The sequence below is a fragment of the Choristoneura fumiferana genome, chromosome 5 (genome assembly GCF_025370935.1).
Source record: "Choristoneura fumiferana chromosome 5, NRCan_CFum_1, whole genome shotgun sequence".
Lineage (NCBI taxonomy): Eukaryota > Metazoa > Arthropoda > Insecta > Lepidoptera > Tortricidae > Choristoneura > Choristoneura fumiferana.
This window is the reverse complement of record NC_133476.1, coordinates 19,581,203-19,603,701: the sequence shown is the minus strand read 5'-3', so window position 1 is coordinate 19,603,701 and position 22,499 is coordinate 19,581,203. Positions and strand designations below refer to the sequence as shown.

The window sequence follows — 22,499 nt, the reverse complement described above, 5'->3', positions numbered from 1 at the left end:
TTCATTACGCAACTTGTTTCATTTCGCAAGTTTTTATTTCGCAAACTAAAACTGTAAATATTTCAGGATTTATTTCAGGGCCAACGTGTAGAACCGTTTAGGTTAGGTTAGGTTAGTTTTATAAAAATCCTGAAATATTTACAGTTTCAGAAATAATAAAAAGTTGGGTAATGAAAAGTTGCGAAATGAAACAGTTTGCCAAACGTTTTTCGCCGAAACATTAGTAAACCGTACAAGGTATTAATCAATACACTGAAAATCTCCGAAACCCCAGCAGTAAGTATTATTTTAATTTTAAGTTTGTATAATTAATTAGTTGGTGTAATTTGTGTAAAATTTAGTTATTTTCTTCAGATTAAAAAATATGGAAATGGGTTTCTTATAATTAACTTCTCTATCGGTATAAAAATTAAAAAGTTACTAAATGTAACTATAACTTAAAAAATCTTATGTTTTGCTATGTCTGTAATTCTACTTGAAAGAAAGAAGATATTTATTCACTAATACGGAAAACACACAACTACAATAAAATTTACACAAATAAACCAAAAAAAAACATGAAAATAGTAACATACTTAATACACAATTTTGTGTGTCCCCGCAAAAGCGAAACGGTCGTACTTGGTTTCTAATTACCTGTACATTTGTAATTTATGCTTCTCAGTTGCGATTCGCCATTTTTTTGTGAAAATCAAAACTGAAGTTGATTGACTGAAAACTGCTAGGTAGTGTTAAATTATCTAAAATATATATTTTTTTATTCCCATTTAATTTCATAGCATAACAGTTATCAACTAAAGCACTATGAGTTGCAACAATGCAACCTCGCAGTGTAACATCTGGTAGCATATTGAACGGTCGTGTTGCGCTGATGATGAGCGCTGGTTGAGTTTGAAACGCGTTAGTGTAAATAGTGTGGTGTTGGTGGTGATAGATGGGTTTGTGTGATTTGTGTGTGTTCTTACAGTGTGGAGGTGGATGAACTGCATGAAATGAACACACATTTCTTGCATAAACGTAGCGTAGCTATCATAAGGTCGAGGGTTGAACAAAGTAATTGTGTCAGTTCAATGCAACCTTGCTAAAATATTTAATTGGCATGTTGCATTTGTAAACTTTAAAAAAATGCATCTTGATTTAAGGTAGGTATAGTGCAGGTTATCGATCATTCTCCCGATTTTGAACAAACTAGTACTTTTAGGTTTTTAATTCTTTAATTAACACTTAACAGGCTACGAATCGTACGTTCAGCCTTGTCATGATTAGTTACTGTATTTATACTGTGACCTGAGGATAGTTGAGGATAACTAGGAAAAAGTTTCGATGGAAAAATAGGCAATGGTGCCTTCACGAACGGACGGAAATTTACCAAGAATTTGTAAGATACGGCCAAAAATATACGTAGTTGTATTACATTTTCTATTTTATTTATTTTCCGTTGTGTTGTGTAATTTTTACTAAAATTTTACAATGAGGGTTAAAAGACAGGCGAAATATCGCTAGATGGCGTTAGTAGCGTGAGGTTTTTTGACGTTACGGTGTTGCTTGCGATTGGCTCATTTAGTTATAAGCCAATGAGCGCTTCCGTATCCGCGCTCACCAGTTGGCGCCACTGTAGACTAAGGTCCTGCCTGAAGTATAGTGGTTAGTTTGTTATTACTGGCGTGAAAAAAAATTTACATTTAAATCATATTTAATACCTTAAAACCGTATCATAAAAATATCGAGCATACCACAGTTTTGCGTAGTCCCACTTTGTTCGGAAAAAAGGGAGGGCAAAGTTTTCCGAAAGACAAAACTGTCTCATAACACAGACATTAATTGCTATAATTAATTTAAGGTATTGCATAATATTCACAAAATTATTCTAATTATAAATTATAAGCCCGCGTAGCTCACCGAAAATAGTGACATTTGACATTTCAGATACCTCACGCTACACTAGCGCCTCTAGCGGTGAATTCATACGCGATAGCCCTCATTGTCAAAAAAACGCCACGGTACTAACGCCATCTAGCGATATATCTCCTATCTTTTAGCCCTCATTATTCCGTATTCAAAATAATAACGCGTTCAGTCCAAATTGTCTATCGCATTCAAGTTCGTGATCGCATTCACCATCTCTTTCTACCGTCGTCTAAAACCGTGTGACAAAAAGAGGGGATGTCATGTTTCTGCAGCGCGCAAGGGGTGTTCGCTGCGCGTGCGCATAGTGGTTCTATTGGACCATGCGCAAGAGATGAAAGTCGCTGAAGGGCTACTACGCAATCCAAAAATCGAAATTCGTACGTACCGTCTCTCTCACTCTCGTATTAAATAATATTAGCGTCAGCAGGATGGCAACTAACAAAATGAGTCTTGTTACTTAAATAAGTAAATTATTACTATTCCTATTATTATTCTCCTATTATGACTAAAAAATAAATAAAGTGTTGGAATAAAAGCAAAATAAAAGCTGATTTCGGACGCTAACATTAAGTTGAAAAAGTTAAGACCTTTATCGAGTTTTAAAACCCTCATAATATTTTATAAAACCATTAAAAATTATGCAATATTTCGCTAGATGTATATCAAATTTATTACGACTCCTGTGCTTTTTGGACGTTTGGTCTAAAAATATTTTATACAGGGTTCGCGCGCCTTTATTTTACGATTATAACGATTAATCGAATGACTTTATTACGATTACGATTTTAATGTCTACGGCAAATCCAAAAAGGGGTAAGCTCTAATAATTAATGAATTACTAAGAACCTTTTTAAATGATTTATTTATTATAAGTTCCTCTCACGGTTTACTAACGACAATATTACGAAAGCAAAAGGGAAGTTCATTCAAGTTTTTTCGCTCGTTAACAAAAAAGTATAGTCATCTGTTATGATTGTGATTGATGACAGTTCTAATATGATCAATTGATCACGAAGAAGACACTTTAATGAATGATTTTACTTAGTTAGCAATAGTTCTTGTGTCACGTTAACCAGCACAGAATCGATTTCAAAAGTTAAATTAAGTCACCGTAAAGTCGAAGTGTGGAGTTCATTTGCAAACAACAATATTAGAAATTTCGTAATAAAATAAAGTGCTAAGTTAAATCAAACTTGTCTTATAAACAAGTATACCCAATTCAATAGCGGTATACGGTCTCCGTTGACAATACAATCGCTTTATCTCGCAAAATAGCCCTAAAGCAAGGCGGTGACACAAGCCCATTCAGCCACGCGACTAGTCCCAACCGGCCACCACGCAGAGTGGTTGACATCTAAAATTTATTAATACTAAGCAACCGGGATACACAACAGCTGCATACTTGCATAGTGCAGTGTAGTGCAGGGAGCTCGCTCAGTAACCGTGCAGCGTCCGAGGCGCCCGCACGCGCACGCAACGTTCTCGTACATAATCGTATGACGATTGATGCGATTATACAGAACAACAAATGACAATCGATTCCGATTGAGCAACTAGTTCCGATGCTCTATTTTTTTAAACGCGTTATCGCGCTGTTTGTAAACAGTTGCAACGCGAATTGGCGCGTTTCCGTGTAGCTAGAATATTTTCGTCTAAGTGAATAAGATTAAAAATAGTGTTGTGTAGTGTTGTGTTGTGCGATAGTGATGTGAAGGATAGTTTTTAAGCAACATGTTTGGAGTTTTTATTAGACGCTGGAGGCCTAAAAGGTTGGTGTTTAATGAGAGTTGGTTCTGTTTGTCTTTGTTCAAAATAAACAGCGTCTAACGTGCCAGTTAGTTGACACAACTTGTTTCGTACGGGCCTAATAATAGAAAGTAATAATGTTGGCCATAAAAACTTAAATTAACATCGAATGTTCACGACTTTAATCAGAGGGTTACCGGTGTACGTGAATAGACCATGCAAGTAGCATTACTAATAAATTTAGGAAAGAATGCAACAGACGAAAGAATATAAGCATTTTACTACCCTGGGATGAACTATCTAATAAAATGCTCAAAAATAGGTATATTTCAAAACATTTCAGACAAATTGATCCGAACCCTTTACTTAACAGACATTTTTTTTTGGTTGCAATGCATTGGTGAAATTCATGGAACACAAATAAAAATAAATCAAACCAAATAAAAATATGATTACTGTTTTTTTCTCCAAATTATGCATTAACATAAATAGGTACTTGTCTTGAAAGAAAATCTTAAACTACAAATTAAAATGATGAATCGTCGTATTCTTGGCAACGTAATCACTCTTAGATCGATATTGCCCACCACTACTGTTCATTGCCCTCTCAAGCATTAATTTTTATAAGTTTTCAATATCAAAATCATTATTATTCTCATTAATAACAATTACATCCACTATCAATCAACGATAACTAGTCTAAAGATAATGATATGAAAAAAAAGGAAATAAATTGCGTTCCATAAATCGTAATTCGTATTACGATTGTTGAAGAGTTGCCAATTAGTATCGACGTCAAGTAATCGATTATTACGCGAGCAACAGCAACGACAGATGTGATCAATCAGATAATTATAATTGACTACCGCATCCGACGACTTGGTATGGATACGATGCAAAATTTGACCAATTAGTCAATTTTTGCGTTGTGATGTGACCGACTCGACATTTTTTTTTTGGCGTTTAGCTGTTGATGCGAGTACCTATACTTACCGGGGATATTAGTAGCACAAAAATAATGTTAAGTACATTCAAGAACAAGATCAAGTTTGAAAAGGTCGAAAATTACAAAAACATGTGCGAACATTAAACTTTGACATTAGCAACGAATGAAGTTGTCAGAAAATTCCATTAATTATTTTAAAAGCATAGTAAGTACAGCGCTTGCGCACAACACATAAAAAATACGTTCCTACAATCACCTAACAAGAACACTTCATAATGAATGCGGGACCAACATGATAGGTGGTCGTATACTTTGAAACAAAGTGTTGCTCTGCTCCTGTGATGAGTGCTTCAAGTCGATAGTACAAGCAAAAAATACAATAACCTGATACTATATTTTTTCACCGTATATTAATGTGTATGAGTTATAAATGATGCGTGAAGTTTAGTGAACGATTAAAATTAACTTTTTCAACGGTTGTATTTATAAAGTTACCGGTTTGTAATAAATTAATGAATAAATATGAGAATGTGATGCATTTGCGGTTCTCTTGAAGTTATGACGGGAAGCATACCTAATTATTACGAAGCTAAATAGGTCTGGTATGATACTTAGTCAAATTGTAGCTGTGACCACCGTCAATCATAGTTTTCTCTACAATTATTTAGTTTTACTTCATTTTACTTGGTTTCGAAGAATAGAAGAAGAGATGAAAATAAGTAACACAAGTCGCTCACTTATTAATATCCGAGGTATGCCCGACGATATTATAATCCTATAATTATAAGCTTTTATATAACTTGCAATGTTCATAGGACGTAATATTATTATGTAAGTAAGTTAAGTATACATTATTTACATGTAAATTATCTTCAAATCTTGCAAGTCAATTTACACCCATTTAGGTGGGTCGGACTGACTAAGTTTGGTACAAATAATGTAGTTTGCTACATTAGCAAATTTTACTAGTAATCTATACATTGTTTTAACAATGAATTCGCGATAAAAAAGTATTTGTTACCCATCCATCCAATCCTATATCCAATTATATCTGTCTAAAAAATATGAAGTGAAAAAAAATTCACCGCTTAAAACATAAGTAGGTAATTGGCAAGTATCTCGAAACATAAGCCGACAAATTATAATTTGTTATCTCTGTCCTGTTAAGCATGCCATGATTTAATCACTTGTTAAATAAAGCAAATTAAAACTTGCAATCAAGGAAAGTATTAATAAAACAAAAAACAGGAAAAATGTAGGTTAATTACGCTTCGTTGTGAAGTAAACTATGTATGTAATGTAATTATATTGAAAATAGATATTTATTTACTCAAATGAAAAAACAAAAGAAGTACAGATTAAATTAAATAAAATAATAATAATAATAAGAAGACAAAGAAAACTTACCTAAGAAACCTTAACTAAATATATCTACATGTTACTATAAAAAATATTATATTTAACTAGCTTTTTCCTGCGGCTTCGCCCGCGTGGAATTCGGTTATCGCGCTATTCCCTCGGGAACTGCGCATTTTTCCGAGATGAAAAGTAGCCTATGTCACTGTCTGACCCATAAACTATCTCTATGCCAAAAATCACGTCGATCCGTCGCTCCGTTTCGACGTGAAAGACGGACAAACATACAAACACACACACTTTCGCATTTATAATATTATAAGTATATGGATTACTGACTTTTATTCTATTGCACCTTCCATGCAGCTGAAGATGATGATGACGATAATGATGAAAAGTAATTTTAAGGCAACTCCTGCCACTTACTGTTCCGTGCTCAAAATTCTCTGTAAAAAATGTCCAGAATCCAAGTGCAAAAAGTCACATTCATTCGTAGACCTGCAATTTCCTTCGTCTTTGTCCACAATTTCTCAGTTATTCGCGGGCACTGTTCTTGCAGCGAGAGCGCATTCCTGGTCCACGAAGCGTAAGTTGAGTATATACTTTACTTTTTGCACGCTGATGCATTTTAGCGTTGAGTGTGTCATTAAATTTAACGTACTTTGTAAATGTCAAACTGCCGACTTTGATCCTAACTTGTTAAGTAAACGGATTAATACCAACACTACCAAATAATTGATTAAAAAAAATTACCATCAGCAAAAAAATGCTTTTTTGTCTAGAATGAATTCAGTTAATTGATTGCCTGATTCTGAACATGTAAAGTAATATACTTCTATTCGAACAAAACAAATAGAGGCGGCATCACATTTAACCGTCAGTTAACACTAATCAATGGATGGTGAAACAGCCCCTTAATCTATTTTATTTCAAACACAATCTTTGTATTGTTCTGAATAAAATTCAAGTTCAAACTTACTTGTTACTTTGCGGAGGTCAATGAACTAAATAAAATAAAACTTTTTGATAAAAATTTAATTTTTAATACAAGCTTTTTTTGATGAGTGTACTTTTTGTTGACAGTACTTGTATTGTCATCCAAACTACGTTTGCTTACCAAATTTCAAGTCGATGCCATTAACCGTTGAAGAATTCCGTCCTGTTGAGTCGATCCTGGCTGGACTACCAGGATGTCACTACCAGATTATTGTATTGTCACGCAATTTGACATAAGTATACCAAATTTCAAGTCAATTCTACTACTGGAAGTTGGTCTAATTTAACTTGCAAGATTTGATTACAGACAGACAGACAACGGGACAGGTGAAACTAAATTCCTAATAATGCTGTAGGTGTCCATGGCGGCGGTGATTACTTACCATCAATCAGGTGACCCCCATGCTCGTTTGCCAATTATTTGACATAAAATTAAAGCTTGTAAAATTAAATTAATTAGTTCATTAAGTAAAACAACTTAGACATAACTGCCATTTTAGGCACGTTATATGCGTCTTTAAGATTTTCACTGTACTTAGCTAAGTCCATTTTGTTGGTTTTTCAACACATTATCCTAACTAGCACGAGATGCGTGTTTTATCACATTTTTACAGGTTCATCGCACCGCCCAAACATTTCAGTGTGAAACCATGTTAATTTTAATACACACTGACGCGGGAAATCAAATTTACATTGCCCGATAGCTGTTGTCAAGCTGTCAACGTTACAGGTTAATGAACTGAAACAATTAGATGCTTCTCACGCATGTGTGGTCCGTCTACTGGCATGGGGAGACTTCGGTTACAGTGAAGAGTGAACGAGGTGTACCTAAAAGAATAAAGATGACCGATTTTGAATTACATTACCCGAAATTTTTATTAGAAATTGGTACAAAAAAATTATGCATTTTAAATACGAATAGAGTAGTAAATAGAAAATATTACGGCTCTTAATCTTGTTAACAAGTCAAAAAGGTGCTTATACTCGTAGCTTACAACAAAAGAGAACTTTAGATAGTATTAAAACAGGAAATTTACACAAAATTTGAACTTGTCTGTACATATAGTGCTGTGTAAACTATTTGATTTCAAATAAATCACACAACAGAAATAAGAATACAACAAGGATATCCAGCAGATTGTAAATTGCACGACCTTACTCCACCTGCCCCTTTCCACAGGTCGACCAGAAGTAGGCGGGGTCTCCACCCTTACGTTGTCAGTATTCCCAAAATACGCACAAAGCGTTTTCACTCTTCCTTCATCAACCGCACAGCCAAAGAGTGGAATTCCCTGCCTGCGACTGTGTTTCCTGAACACTACAATTTGGCCGCTTTCAAGTCTAGGGTGAATGAGCATTTACTAAGCAAGCGTGCTCCATCGTAGGCCTCATCCTCGCTTTCCATCAGGCGTGATTGTGGCCAAACGCAAGCCTATACTGTTAAAAAAAAAGATCTAAGACTAGGCAGAGCCTGTATTTTGGCACGTAGGAGTGCCTTATTTACGAGAAATAAAAAAACATCAATATCTATGCCTTGTACTGTTTTATTTAATTATAGGTTATTACTAACTTAACCTCCTAAGGCCCAACGAAAAATTCAGCATGTAGTCACTATACAGCCCGTAGTCCTATTAGTACTATTGTTTTATACTCATTCAGACCCAAGTACTTAGAAGACTTTTTTATGTAATTGTACTTATACGCCATTTCCGATTAGCGTGAAATTTGAAACCAAAATGGCGGGTTTTCTATTAAGTCCTACTGGTAGGACCGTGGTACGCTATGACTACACAACTGTTGAAGGAGCTGGGTCTGAATAACAAAGTTAATAAGTACTATGGGTAGAATCTTGGGCCTTAGGGGGATTAAATAGTCCATTAACATTAGAGTCACCTCGTTTCATTAAAACATCAACACAGCACTCGCATCAGCCACACCTTCAAAAAGAAATGTATCGTAAATGTATTCTGAATATGAAATAGCCACTGTTGCCAACTATTGCGTATCCGCAGACCATTTGTCATCGTCTCTCTAGAGCCGTCCGGCCAGGAGCGCGTTAATATCTATCACTGCTAATGGATCGACATAGTTTTCAGATAGTGAACTTTTAAAACTGCGTGTGCATAAGACAGGTGTATATATCGTAGATTCTTTTGCAGCTCGCGGCCATTAAGTTTCGATATTGATTGCTAAGTTTAGGTTGGCAAAGCAACTGCATTGCCGGTATTGAAGGTTTTTATTGACAGTGGTAATTATTTACCACCAGGTTACTCATTCATCTGGTTTTATTGTTTACAAATCAAGTGCATAAACTATGAAACGTTTAGAAATTGCTGCAAGGTAAAAATCTGTAGGTTCAAAAGACACTATTAACTTTGCAGTTATAAATAGTATTTAAGTATTTATTTATTTTATTTTATTCATTTACATTATCATCAGTTGCAGTATCATTACAGGATATCATCATAGGAATAATATGTTATTTTCAAATTTATGTACCATCAGCCTAATAAGTGGTCTATCAATTTTTCACAAGTTCCTATCAAACGTACCTATATATAGTCGAACTTTCAAGTTGTCAGACACGTCGATTGGCATTATTGTTTTATGACTTGCAAGCGATTATCAACTTCAGGGTGGTAGACCATATATTTGGCTGATGGTACCTACTTAGGTATGAACACAAAGTAGTAAGTTTGTCTTCCTGTCTTTCTATTGTTAGAGCTTACTGATTGCATGATTTCATGATTCTAAGTGATTGAGAAGTATTATAAAGTTTTTGATTTGATTGCGAGTACAAAAACTAAAAAACAGACGCATAGATTACTTTTATAATGCATGTTTCGCATGATGCTAGAAGATGCGTCAAAATATCAGGGAACTAATTAATTAAATGGAGATCATGGTCTAGACTCTATAGAAAATATGTTAAGACAATATAATTATTGACAGACTGATAAAAAGAGCAAAGCAGCTGATGTATTATATATTTTTTTAGTTTTAAACTGTTCTTGTAATAGACATAACTTATTAAACTTTAGTGACTCAATAGTAATTCAGCATGCCAGTAAACACTCAAACAGATGCTATTGGTCAAAGTTGTCATCTAATGTTCTGTCTGTCGTGTCTATATGATAGATAACGTACATAAACAAAATGACAACGTACTCATAAAAAATAGATTAGAAGCTAATACTTCGCATGTTTACAAATTCGATGGCGTAGAATGCGAAGATAGTAAATGTAAGCAAATAAACAAGAGAACTTCACTGGCCTTGACATTATGTACTTACTGTTATCAAAGCGATCAATAGTCTTGTTGTGAACGAAACAACAATATTCGATTTGACGTTTTTGTTTTATAATCAAGATTAAAACGCTTGGGGGTCAGGCGATTTAGGCAAAGTGATGTGCTAGTGCTGATATAATATGCGCTAAAGTTTGTGTATCTGTGTGAGTACGTGAGTGTTGCAATCTTTTCACAGCATTTTCCTTTTTTTTATAAAATAATATAGCAGGAAACATGTTAATTATCCTTGACGTCCCATCTTCTGGAGTATTTTCATTTTGAATCTTTCGTCACAATGCATTTATCCATTTACTCGTAGCAACAATTATTTCAGTTTTTGGTTTTGTTTTCTAGTATCCCGCCTTTACTAAAACCACCATCTTAATAAAGCTAAAAACATTTTATGAACCGCTACTTCTTTATTAATCTCAAGTAGCACAAAACCATAACTTTGTGGGAACGTTAATAATAAAATGTGAAATAGTGAACGTTGTGTGGTCCATTTGCTTGAAGTATAAAGGTTACTGCCATGGTCTGGGATGAAAGTATAAGTTCAGAGCATAAATGGCTTTCTTTGTACCTAATTCATGTTTTACGCTCGACTATACAATACAATGTAACGACTTTTCACTAAACATCATAAAATGGTATGTAAGTAGAACAGAGTACATAGAAAAAAATCGAAGGTAAGCTATAGGGGGCCGTATCGCCTCAAAGCTTCACACGCAGCTACGCTCACATGTATGTACCTTTAAATCTAACATTAGAACCATATTTCCTGTATTGTACTAAATTCCGATGGGTTTCAACTAAATTCATATGAGGTATCACTGAATTCCCATAGGATTCAACACAATATTTTAGACTATCGCGGTTATTACTAATTTTATTAATTAAATTCCCATAGGATTTTTAAAAATTACATACCTACATCTTTATAAACTAGGCACGAAAAAATGACAAATTTCTTGTTTCCACGCTTACAAACGTTCGTAAGTATTTATAATATTAGTAGGGTTTTAGTAGAATAAGTGCTTATGGACGAGTAGTCAGATATTTCTAAGTTGAAAAAGGAAATTATACATTGGATACATACATACAAGACATACTCACCAGTCGGGTTCGACTCATCATCAAATCTATGAACAAGCTTTCGAGTTTTAATTCGATTGCTCCAAGTAAAGTAAAGGAAGCCGTGGTGGCCTAGTGGTTTGACCTATCGCCTCTCAAGCAGAGGGTCGTGGGTTCGAACCCCGGCTCGCACCTCTGAGTTTTTCGGAATTCATGTGCGGAATTACATTTGAAATTTACCACGAGCTTTGCGGTGAAGGCAAACATCGTGAGGAAACCTGCACAAACCTGCGAAGCGATTCAATGGTGCGTGCGAAGTTCCCAATGAACTATGGCCCAAGCCCTCTTGTTCTGAGAGGAGGCCTGTGCCCAGCAGTGGGACGTTTATAGGCTGGGATGAAGTAAAGTAAAGTATCCATCTACTCGCACCTGCAAGCCAGTTGATGCAATGTTTATGGTTGCTGGTGCCTAAATGCCTGAAATGACTAATGTTCTTGATATTGATAAATTTTTGTTGGCACCTCATTGCGGTGGATTATTGGAAGCTATCGTCAAGTCGACAAAGTATCATCTGAAAAGGATTTTTTTGTTATTTTTTCTTATTGGTAGATACAACCGTAACAACACGTAACAATAGACATCTCTTCAATGTGAAAGCCGTTAATCATAATGTTTCTTTCATATGCTCACGTTTATTACACATTCCACAGCCTCTCTAAGTCAGTAAGTCATGAATTCAACAGGTCTTAATCACGATTTAAAATCACGCATCACTTTAATCAGTTTTTTTCTCGGTGACTCATCGTCTCGCACTACACCGCCAATATTCAAAGACCTCTCTCTTAAAACAATCTTAAAGTATTCTGAGGTTTTATAATACTGGTTGTTGCGTCAACTTAGAGAGGCCTGCTTCTAGGGTCACATTGAAGGGATAAAGAGGTCTGCTTCAATTGGTGTCTGGTCGTAAAGACCTATCTCTCAAGGCAATTCCTTAGTTTCTCACGGCCAATTTAGACTGGTTCAAACTTACTTGTGCGAAAAATTGGCAGGTTAATAACGCTTTGAAGAACCGCCGTTACTTGTAACAGTTAAATGACTCGGTTGAAACGGTAGTTAGTGGTTTAGTTCAGCCATTTTAATGATGTCGTTTCTGCGTAGCATTGTTGACCTATTTGTTTGTTTAATTGCGGGTACTTAATGTAAGCCATGTTTACGAGAAAACTATATTACAAATGAGTTGGCAGCTCTGCAGAAAAAGGATAACATGACTGAAGTGCATAAGGGGTTATAACTGTCGAACAATAAAGAAGAGAGCACAATAAAGTAACCTAACCTACAAAAAGTCGGAAAACCCCCCACTTTGTCACTTCAAAGATCAATGTCTCAAAAACGGCTGACCCGATTTTGATAAAACATGTCTAAGGACCATCGCTAGAAAACCTGTTTTCAAATAAGAAAACCGTATTCAAATTGGTCCACCCGTTGAAGAGCTACGGTGCCACAGATAGACACATAGATACACATAGCGGTCAAACTTATAACCCCTCTTTGCGTCGGTGGTTAAAAAGTAAAATGTTTGCATTGCTAAACTGATTAAAATAATAACAATAGGAAGCTATACATACATACATAAAATCACGCCCCTTTCCCAACGGGGTAGGCAGAGACTACCTCAAAGTCAAAGTCAAAGTCAAAATATCTTTATTCAATTTAGGCTATAACAAGCACTTATGAATGTCAAAAAAAATCTACCACCGGTTCGGAAAAACCTGTGTTGAGAAGAATCCGGCAAGAAACTCAACAAGGCATATTTTTTTTAAACAGATTTACAATATTATTAAATGATATGTATACATCACAAGTATTTAACACAACTTTATTTTTAACACATCCTTCCACTTGCTACGATTCTGGCATACTTACAACTCTCGCTATACCATGAACAATTAACATAGTATAGGCTACTTTGTTAAGTATCCGAAAAACTTGTTGCGTACCCAATCTCAAACCCATGACTCTCTGCTTATGTGCGAAATTACATTTGAAATTTAACATAAGCTTCACGGGGAAAGAAAACATGGTAAGAAACCTTGCACACCTGCGAAGAAATTCAATGGTGTGTGTGAAATCCTCAATCCACACTGGACCCGCGTGGGAATACGGGCCAAGCCCCCTCATTCTGAGAGAAGGCACAGGTCTTTTTAATCGGTGATCAGGAATAACAAAAAGCGATAAAGACGGTCATACTGAAGAACTCTTCCCATGGGACCAATACGAAAATCATGAAAAAAAAATAACCTTGGTTTCATTCATTGAGGCTGGTGAGGTGCTGAGTTTTTCTATGAAATAGCTGATTTTTTAACCCGATTTTCGTATTGGTCCCATGGGAAAACTTATTCAGTATGACCGTCCTTATTGCTTTTTGTTGTTCCTGATCACCGATTAAAAATCACCCTGTAGCTAGAAATGACGATGACTTTATCCCGGAAAAGCGCAAAATTCCCACAGAATGAAGGATACTGCTAGCAGCAACTAGTGAAGTAAGTAAGATATATTTATTTTTAATTCGTAGTGAAGAATTCTTTTTCACAGTCCTTTTCTATTCACTACAGATGTCAGAGTAAGATATAGCACCACTACCTCAAACTCATCCCATTGGGAATTTGTTTACCACCTCTAGGGAAATTATTTGTATCACTTTTAAACATCCAATTTTTAAGTGACCCGCTTTTCTTCGCCCAAAGACTGAGCCTTGCAGTGCAACGAGGCAATAGCGTCTTAGGCACAATGTGCGCTGCCTTTGGATGAGGAAGCCCGTTTAAATATGGTTTTTTTATTTTTATTTTTATGTAAAAAATCATTGTTTTAAATAAGTGACCCGTACTTCAAAAGAAAAATAAAAACAGGAACCTTTATAGGATCACTTTGTTGTCCTTCTGTCTGTCTGTACGTTAAGACCCCTTTTCTCCTGCTAATACTGTATTTTCATAGATACCTACAAATTTGTACAGAAACCTCGGTGCGCGAGTCTGATTCACACTTGGCCGGTTTACAATTTTATTCTGGACTTTCCAAATACTTATTTAACCAAGAACCGAATGCTTGGATATTTTCATGTCTAAAGACAATTTCTCTATATTTTGCCAGAAAACAACAATGTAACTCAACTAACAATTGGCTACTTATACAATAAAGTATTAATTAAGAGAAAACCTCCTTTCTAATAATTACTCTACACACTCAACAGGCTACCAAGCCAGCGAAATGACAAGTTAAACACGCCACAATAAGAAGCTAACTGATTCATTACCAATTACTACCTTTCTCGTAAAACCTTACATAATAATAAAACTTACTGGTAGCTAGTGAAATGCTTCGGCGATCGCCATATTGGAAACGAGCCAAGATCATGTAAGATTTTAATGCACTCCATGCCCAATTTAACATGAACTTCACTAATGTTGGAACCCCCTAATAAATGTCCCAATATCGTCTTATCACGGGAAGCGCGGGAGCTCTTCCAATGATGGTGGTACATCAAGTTCTAATTTCAAATAGCATGTGTTTGGTGCCGAAGATTCCGTTTATTCAGGACTGGCAACCTTGTAGTGTGACAGAGAATAAAGTTCGCAATGGATGGTTTTTTTAAAGATTTGTTGGACAGGTAGGCCACAGATTTCCGCGTTTCGAAACTTCTATTTCTATTTAAGTATATATCTAATTAGATTCATGTCTGTGCGATTAGCTCTCATATTTTTCATTTGCTTTCTATAACAACTTACTCAATTTAAATAACCTGGTACCATACAAAAAAATATCTTTATTAGGCTATTTATCGTTTAACTAGTGACAGGGCACCAAATTTTAGAATGCATTTATGTTATGGTGTGTATCACTGTGGGAACAAACGCGGTTCAAGGATTTCTATTTATTTGCTTACTTTTCTTTAAACTCAATTTGGTCTTGGGAGAATCTGAAACTTCTTTACCATTGATATCACTCGTTTACTTTTTTCTCCACCAGTTTTCCTATTCATTTTACCTTTTTGTGCAATAAATATGTATTTAAATATTTCCATGACTCCATTAAAAATCACTTTCTCAATGAGGGCTATCGTTTTTTGTCTCACTAGATGGCGCACTGTTGCGAGAGGTTTTTAAGTATGGCTTTCAGAGTCTGTTATTACGGGCGTTAAAACAAAGTTTAGATTAAAATCATATTTAATACACCTTAAAACCGTACCATAAAAATATCCAGCAACCACAGTGTTGCTTAGTCTCGTTTTGTTCGGAAAAAAAGGGAGGACAAAAGTTTCCGAAAGACAAAACTGTCTTAAAACACAGACATTCATTGCCCCGTAACGCATAATTGCCATAATTAATTTCAGGTAATGCAAAATATTTACAAAATTATTCTAATGACCCAAAAACTATGAGATTTGACATTTCGGAGACCTCACGCTACACTAGCGCCTCTAGCGGCGAATTCATTCGCGATAGCCCTCAATCACATCGTCTGACACAACTCCAATTAATTTCGGCAAATGGTTTAACCGAGGACCATTGAACTTGCGAAGTTTATAATGAAGTTGCGTGAAGTTACCTAACTGGTGATACTTGTGCAATCTAGCCTAGATGGGAGCCTGTTCTAGGATGGCCAGTCTCATGCCTCCGGGCAGAACCGTTTGAGTGTTATTATGGAAATAGGAAGATTGGCGGTCCTGTTAAACCAACAATCTTCTTGTTAGTGGAACTTGAAATTAGATAGTGTGATATTTAGGTAGGTATTAGTATAAGACCTCTGTTAGATAATTGTTGGCTCCAGCCTAATTAGTGCTTCTAAATGTGATGTCATATTTTATGAGTTGTGCATTTTTTTTAAATAAGTTTGAACCTTTTTTATAGGCACATTTAGCGTTTTAGAGGAGTCGATTCTTCCGCTTACACATATAATCACTATGGAACTCGAATTTATTTAACTAATGTAGTTAGTGGATGCATGACTTTAGTTTTTGATTGAACGTTCAATTGAGAGTTCAAGTGAGATTGCTCGTTAAAATTTACAAACGGCCTTGTTAATGTGACAACGTTCCACAATAGTTCAACAGTTAATGTCGTGACCGTACAGTAAAGGAGAACAATAAAATTAGTAGGTACTCATAATGTCATAGCAGCTGGCTTCCGGTTCAGTTTAAGAACTGACGTCTTTGTTTACGATAGTTCATATCCGTCACATCACACACACGAGATATGCACTATTTCCATCTTACACGCACCTCGTGCTCTAGAAAATAGTCTTATATATTAAGCTTGAATGATATTTTGACATGAGCTCATATAAATTTTAAAATAGTCTCCACTATGACATAATTTTCACGCCGGCCGGCCCCAAATAATTTAGACTTTAGACGTTGTGAAATCTTTCTTTGCGGATATTCTGGCTTGCAACACTTTTACCGATACGATACCTAGTTTCTAAAATAACGGTCACTGCAAGACTAGTAGCACTCTTATGAACGTCACTGTGTCTATCTGAGAGAGACGAAATTATGCATAAAACTAACGACCAAAAATCGTTGTTTCTAAATTGAATCTTGTTGTTCCTGTTGTCAATGAAAGTTCCATTCCATATACAACAAAACAAAAACACGCATCTAAAAATAGTTAATAATGATACCTACATAAACCATGAAAATAATGCACTCCTCTGTTTGGGCGTGTCATCGATCGATGTCTAAAAAAAAAATCTAAATTTGTAAAAACTCTAAACTTCATTTAGCGCCAACGGCGCGTTCATTCATTGAAAAACAAAACACGGCCGAAACAACGCCCATATTAAAGTAAATTCGTTACACAGCCAGGCCTTGGCATTGGCTCGTGAATGCGCGAGGCGCTGTGCCAAATCTGTCCATTACAACCAGCCAGTGCCAAATATGGCCAGTGAAATACCCAACTGGCAGGTGGAGATTAGAATTTCAAACTTGGAAATTGAAGTTTTTAAACCGAACTCGAAATGTTCGAAATTAGAAATTAAACGATTAGAAACGAAATACCTAACATAAGCGCCCAATAATAATTGAAAATGTATTGGTGTGAGTCTAGTGTCATTTTTTACGAGGGTATCAGTGTGGTAAAGTGAAGTAAATTTTAGGTATCGATTATTTCAATTCAAAACAATTACCTAACTGATTTATTTTGGGAATGTTTTCATAAATAATAATAAAACAACCGAAGGGTCACTAGGTCAACCTCGCGACAAGAGGCGCACGTAATTAAAATTTAAACTTTTTAATATTCCACGGTCGGTTAGCATCCTCCATAAACTTGTTAAGTGGCACTTTGGACAAACAATAAATACAAATACGGAGTACCAGAAAGAGACATAAATTAAAAAGTTGTAAAACGCCGTGGCACGTGGAAGCGACCTCGATAGCTTGTGTTCACAGTCTCACGTCGATTTGTTTTGAACTAAAATTAATAAAAAAGTTAGTAAAATTCAATGATTTCTTAGTTCTTACTAAATAAATATTTAAAGTAATAAATAAAATAAATATGAAAGTGGAGACTAACAGAACTGTATTGAATTTCAAGTGCGAATGGAGGAGGAAAAACGCGAAGTTTTCACAACTAATTAGTTAAATATTTTGTTCGAGCGGTAGTTTTGTAGTGTTTTTGTTGTATTTTTTTATTTTGTGCATTGAATTTTCGGATATGTAATTTAAGTCTACCAAAAAGCGCCAAGAATTTAGGTATCGCATCATATCATGCATCATGATTTATCGAATGCAGAAATCGAGTAATTGTTCGTTTTAAAGGTACATACAGATTTAGCTTAATTTGTTTTACTAATTACCGCCATGGATTTTCCGAAAAACTAGAGTTTAGGGTTTTAATCAATTAAGGTCCCTTAAATTGCAAGATGACATCACCAATGAAATGCAATTCTAACTGGAAGCTTGCCAAACTGAACTAGAACAATAAAGATGAACGGAAACGGACGATAAATACATTCGCGACTTGTTTATCACTTGTTTCCGTTTGTGTATTGTTCTATGAGTTCGTCAGTACGTATCTTTTGAGAATGACAATATTAGCAGAGGCGCCTTGAGGCATGTTAAAATACAAAGGAAAAAAAACAAAGGGTGAAATACGCAATGGTCAAAACGTCGGGTGAAACCTTTTTTTTATTTTTTTTTAAATCAACAGATGGAATTAGGTTAATCTATTATAACAATCGTGTAAAGTTGTAATTTTAAGAAAAATGCATTGTATTATATATCCTTTATGTGTTTTGGCCATTATTATTTTCAAAATATATGTAATTTGATACGTATCAGCCACCCCGAGCTTGTTTGAAGATTGAATTGAACTTTGAACTTCATTCCCTAAATTGCTTACACCTGGAGGTAGGATGGAAAATAACACCGGGATGATTATGTACCATCCCATCACAAACAAGGAAAAGCGTGATTTAGGAGTAATTATTTTTCTTTACCAAAATTTAATTAAACACAATAATTAGGGCCGTGGTGGCCTAGTGGTTTGACCTATCGCCTCTCAAACAGAGGGTCGTGGGTGGCTGCACCTCTGAGTTTTTCGATATTCATGTGCGGAATTACATTTGAAATTTACCACGAGCTTTGCGGTGAAGGAAAACATCGTTGCACAAACCTGCGAAGAAATTCAATGGTGCGTGTGAAGTTCCCAATCCGCACAACTATGGCCCAAGCCCTCTTGTTCTGAGAGGAGCCTGTGCCCAGCAGTGGGACGTATATAGGCTGGGATGATGATGATGATGATGAATGATTCGGAGTAGGAATAAAACTTGGTGAACATTTATTATAGGTATTTGGTATTTTTTTATCGACAAAAATCACACGTTAACAAAAGTGAGAGATTGAGAAAGTGTGATTGCTTTGTCCTTTTTTTAAAGAGAGAAAAGGGGACGCTGTTTGTTTTTTTTTATAATTCCACATATTTTTATTCCCATCAGAAGTCTGTTGATGCTTTTGTTTTCAAAAAGGAATCATTTATCAATTCTTTCAAGATAGGACATTAATATAAATTTAAATAAGACTAATTTTCATTGGAATACTTATTTACCGTTCTGTCATATTACCAAGTCTCTTCGACGTCACGTTAGCAGCAGTGGGTACGCGCGCCCATCATCCTAAAATACCCTGAACATTTCACAAGCTGATTTACACTCTATAAACAACAACTTCACAGTGTTGGAGCCAGATCTGTCCATGTCCGCGTGTTGCGTAATTTTTCCACTGCAGAGGCACCTTCAGTTAAAGTTAGGAGGTTATGTCAATTTATCAGTGAAACTTTTCAGAGAAAAATGAAAAGGTTAGCAACTCATGTAGTGTTGAGAATGATTGCATTCTTCTGTGCCTCGTGTTGTATGTCAGAAAATAGGTAGGCATACAGAGATTTTCCAAGGTACGCAATAGGCGGGCTTATCGCTTCAGAGATCGCTCTGTAGTTAGCAAGTAGTTGATATCAAAGTAAAAACAGGCACCCCGTAGTATGTTTTCTTCCCTATTTTGTATCAACACAATTTTAATAAAGCACTTAATGGCAAATAATGTTAAATCTTATTACTATGATGTCTATGAAAAACTGATCGAATATGATTCGACAATATCGCTACCACAATGAACGTGCCAATTTACTTACCAATGAGCTCAGATGAAACTCTCCGTTGACCGAATTGATGCCAATTTTGTTCAATTTTGCTATCGTGACCGATGCGTTCTAGGTCATAGGTTAGTATAAATTATATTATTTTTTCTGAAGAGCTACTGAAGTCTGTAAGCATTAAAGTGATTATGATGATGACAATAATGCTTTAAACTGTAAACAAAATCACATGTTTTACTATTTGCATGAACAACTCGACCTATAAATAGACTAAACAAAACTCATTGAAGAGATGCGCAACATAAGTACGTCACTGATTTATTGCAGAGCTATATATTTATCGGTCATCGATCTAATTAACTAAATCTGTGGCCTGACACGTGTTAGCAATAGTTTTTTATGCTGCAACAAATCTGAAACAAACAGGTGAGTCATTTTACCTCAAATTACTAATATGCATTTCAGTATATTTACTTGTATTCTTCTTTGACCGACCAGTTGATTTTGTCATTCGTATCTAGGGATGAATCATGCATGAATTTTTCCTATACATTTTTCTTGACATTTTTCACCAATGTAATCACTGTGGACTATTTCATTCTGTTGTGGTTTACTAATGTAATGTTTATCCGTTGCCTAGTATTCATTGTACAAGCTTTGCTTAGTTTGGGACTAGGTCAATTGGTGTCAAATGTCCCATGATATTTATTTTGATATTTATTTTAGGAGCAACGAGACTCGGCGGCTGCTGCAACACGCGCACCCGCCGAGTCTCACGGTAGTGTCATGTCCAAAATCATGCAGATTTACCGCTAAAGCATGATTTTAGATCTTTAAAGTAGTTTTATTTTTACAAAGCCTCCTTTTTAATCAGATCACTGCAGTGCAAACATTTTTTCTCCTTAAACTTCTTCGCTCTTATAAATATTAGCCAGTAGTACTTCGTAAAAATGCAATCAAAACCTCGTCATAAATTACGTCGCAAGAAACATGACATTTCTATACGAATGCTTATTGTAAGTCTCTTAGTTTTTGCTTGATGTTGAGGCAAGGACATTTGAAGGATCTTAAAGGTCAATTTTAGAACTGACTATAAAGTGCCGCTTTTTGATTTAGTTTCAATGACTGATTTTCTAAAGTTTGTGTATTGATTAAATGTAATGTGACGAAAGTGTTTAACAATGAAGTTATACGTTTTGTTTTTCAATTAGTTCTAATTTAGTAATGACGTCATCCACATACCTATTTCGCTAAAAGCTTCAACCCCTTGTGAATTTTTTGAGGTAGCAATGAACCGTCATTTGTCTACGCATTACAAACTTTTACGATTATTCGTTACGACCGATACCACTATCAAATTAGTATAATTAATTCATATCATTGAAATACGGTCAAGTGCATATTTCACGATAACTTATCTCAAAGGTTAAATTTGAGTTCAAAATCACTTCATTCACGAAGCCGACCCCATTTTTTTGGTTGCTTCGCAGAAAATTAGAAATTGGAATTCGAACGTATAAATTCTGTTCTAGATTTTTAAATTGATTCGAAATGGAAAGTTTTTCCTTACAGAAATCATTTCCACGGTTGAGCTACCAAATTTCTTCTTTCTAAATCTTTTAAATTGTGATTGTTTCGACTCCAAGATTTGTTAGTTTCGAAATTTTCCCTTGTCACTCAATATTTCTGTAAAAAAATTGTCTACGTCAGTTGAACGGTTTCAAAATACTTTTGGCTGCCTTACAATGTTTGAAGATTATTTGTTCTTACATCACACCTCGAAACTGTTGACTCTCTTGTATTACACTCATTATGAAGTGTAACATTCTCGGGTTATGCCACCCAAACTGTTCAAATATTGACTGCATATGACTTGCTATCATGAAGAGTAGGGCAAACAAACAACGCAGTCTCGAGTATGTAATCGAGATAGTTTAAACTGTAGTTTGTTTGGAAATCCCGTTTTATGCTTTGATTTTGGCAGCTTGCTCTAATTAAAAATAGATTCATCATAATGCACTCCATTTCAAACATTTTTATCTTTAAGTACAAGATTTAATTGACTTCATTTCGTTTATTGATTTCTTTATTTGTTAAAATCTTGCAAGTGTTTAACCTACAGTGGTCAAATTTGAGGAGTTCAAGCAAGGTCAAAGATATATTTACACATAGTACCTTGTCACTGTTGTTATTTTGTCAATTTTATACAAAGTTCAAACACGAAGTTACAACGTAAACATACTTTGACCTAGGCTGTATATTTATTAAAAAATAATTATATGTTGATATTTATGAAATAATAAGTTTTTAAGGAGACCTTATTTATTTCTTAGCTTACCGGAAGTAAGTAGACACGTTCCAATATAAATTTATAATGGAAATTAGAGGAGAAGATCAAATTTGTTAAATAGTGAGTTCGATCAGAGATCGAGTCAGATGTTAAAGATTCACGGATATTTGTTGTTAATGCACAAAAATAGGGTAAATTAAGCACGGTCAACATGCACTCACAAAATCTGCATTCTACCCGGGATGATATGAC

The 22,499-nt window shown here is 35.2% G+C and overlaps 2 protein-coding genes across 5 annotated transcripts in view; both read left to right on the top strand.

Moving 5' to 3' along the window:
- The window catches only part of LOC141428332 (uncharacterized), a 609,788-nt gene that overhangs the window by 71,530 nt on the left and 515,759 nt on the right, over nt 1–22,499 (top strand). For 3 of the 4 annotated variants that reach the window (XM_074088284.1, XM_074088282.1, XM_074088285.1), the window contains exon 1: nt 3,361–3,677. The exons of the other annotated variant lie outside the window; for it this stretch is intronic. In XM_074088284.1, the coding sequence (XP_073944385.1) occupies nt 3,640–3,677 (38 nt within the window). In that variant the 5' untranslated portion in view covers nt 3,361–3,639. Of the gene's footprint in view, nt 1–3,360; nt 3,678–22,499 lie in introns of those variants that run through there. 4 annotated transcript variants of the gene reach the window in all.
- The window catches only part of LOC141428341 (23 kDa integral membrane protein-like), a 420,431-nt gene that overhangs the window by 145,246 nt on the left and 252,686 nt on the right, over nt 1–22,499 (top strand). The gene's annotated exons all lie outside the window — the stretch shown is intronic.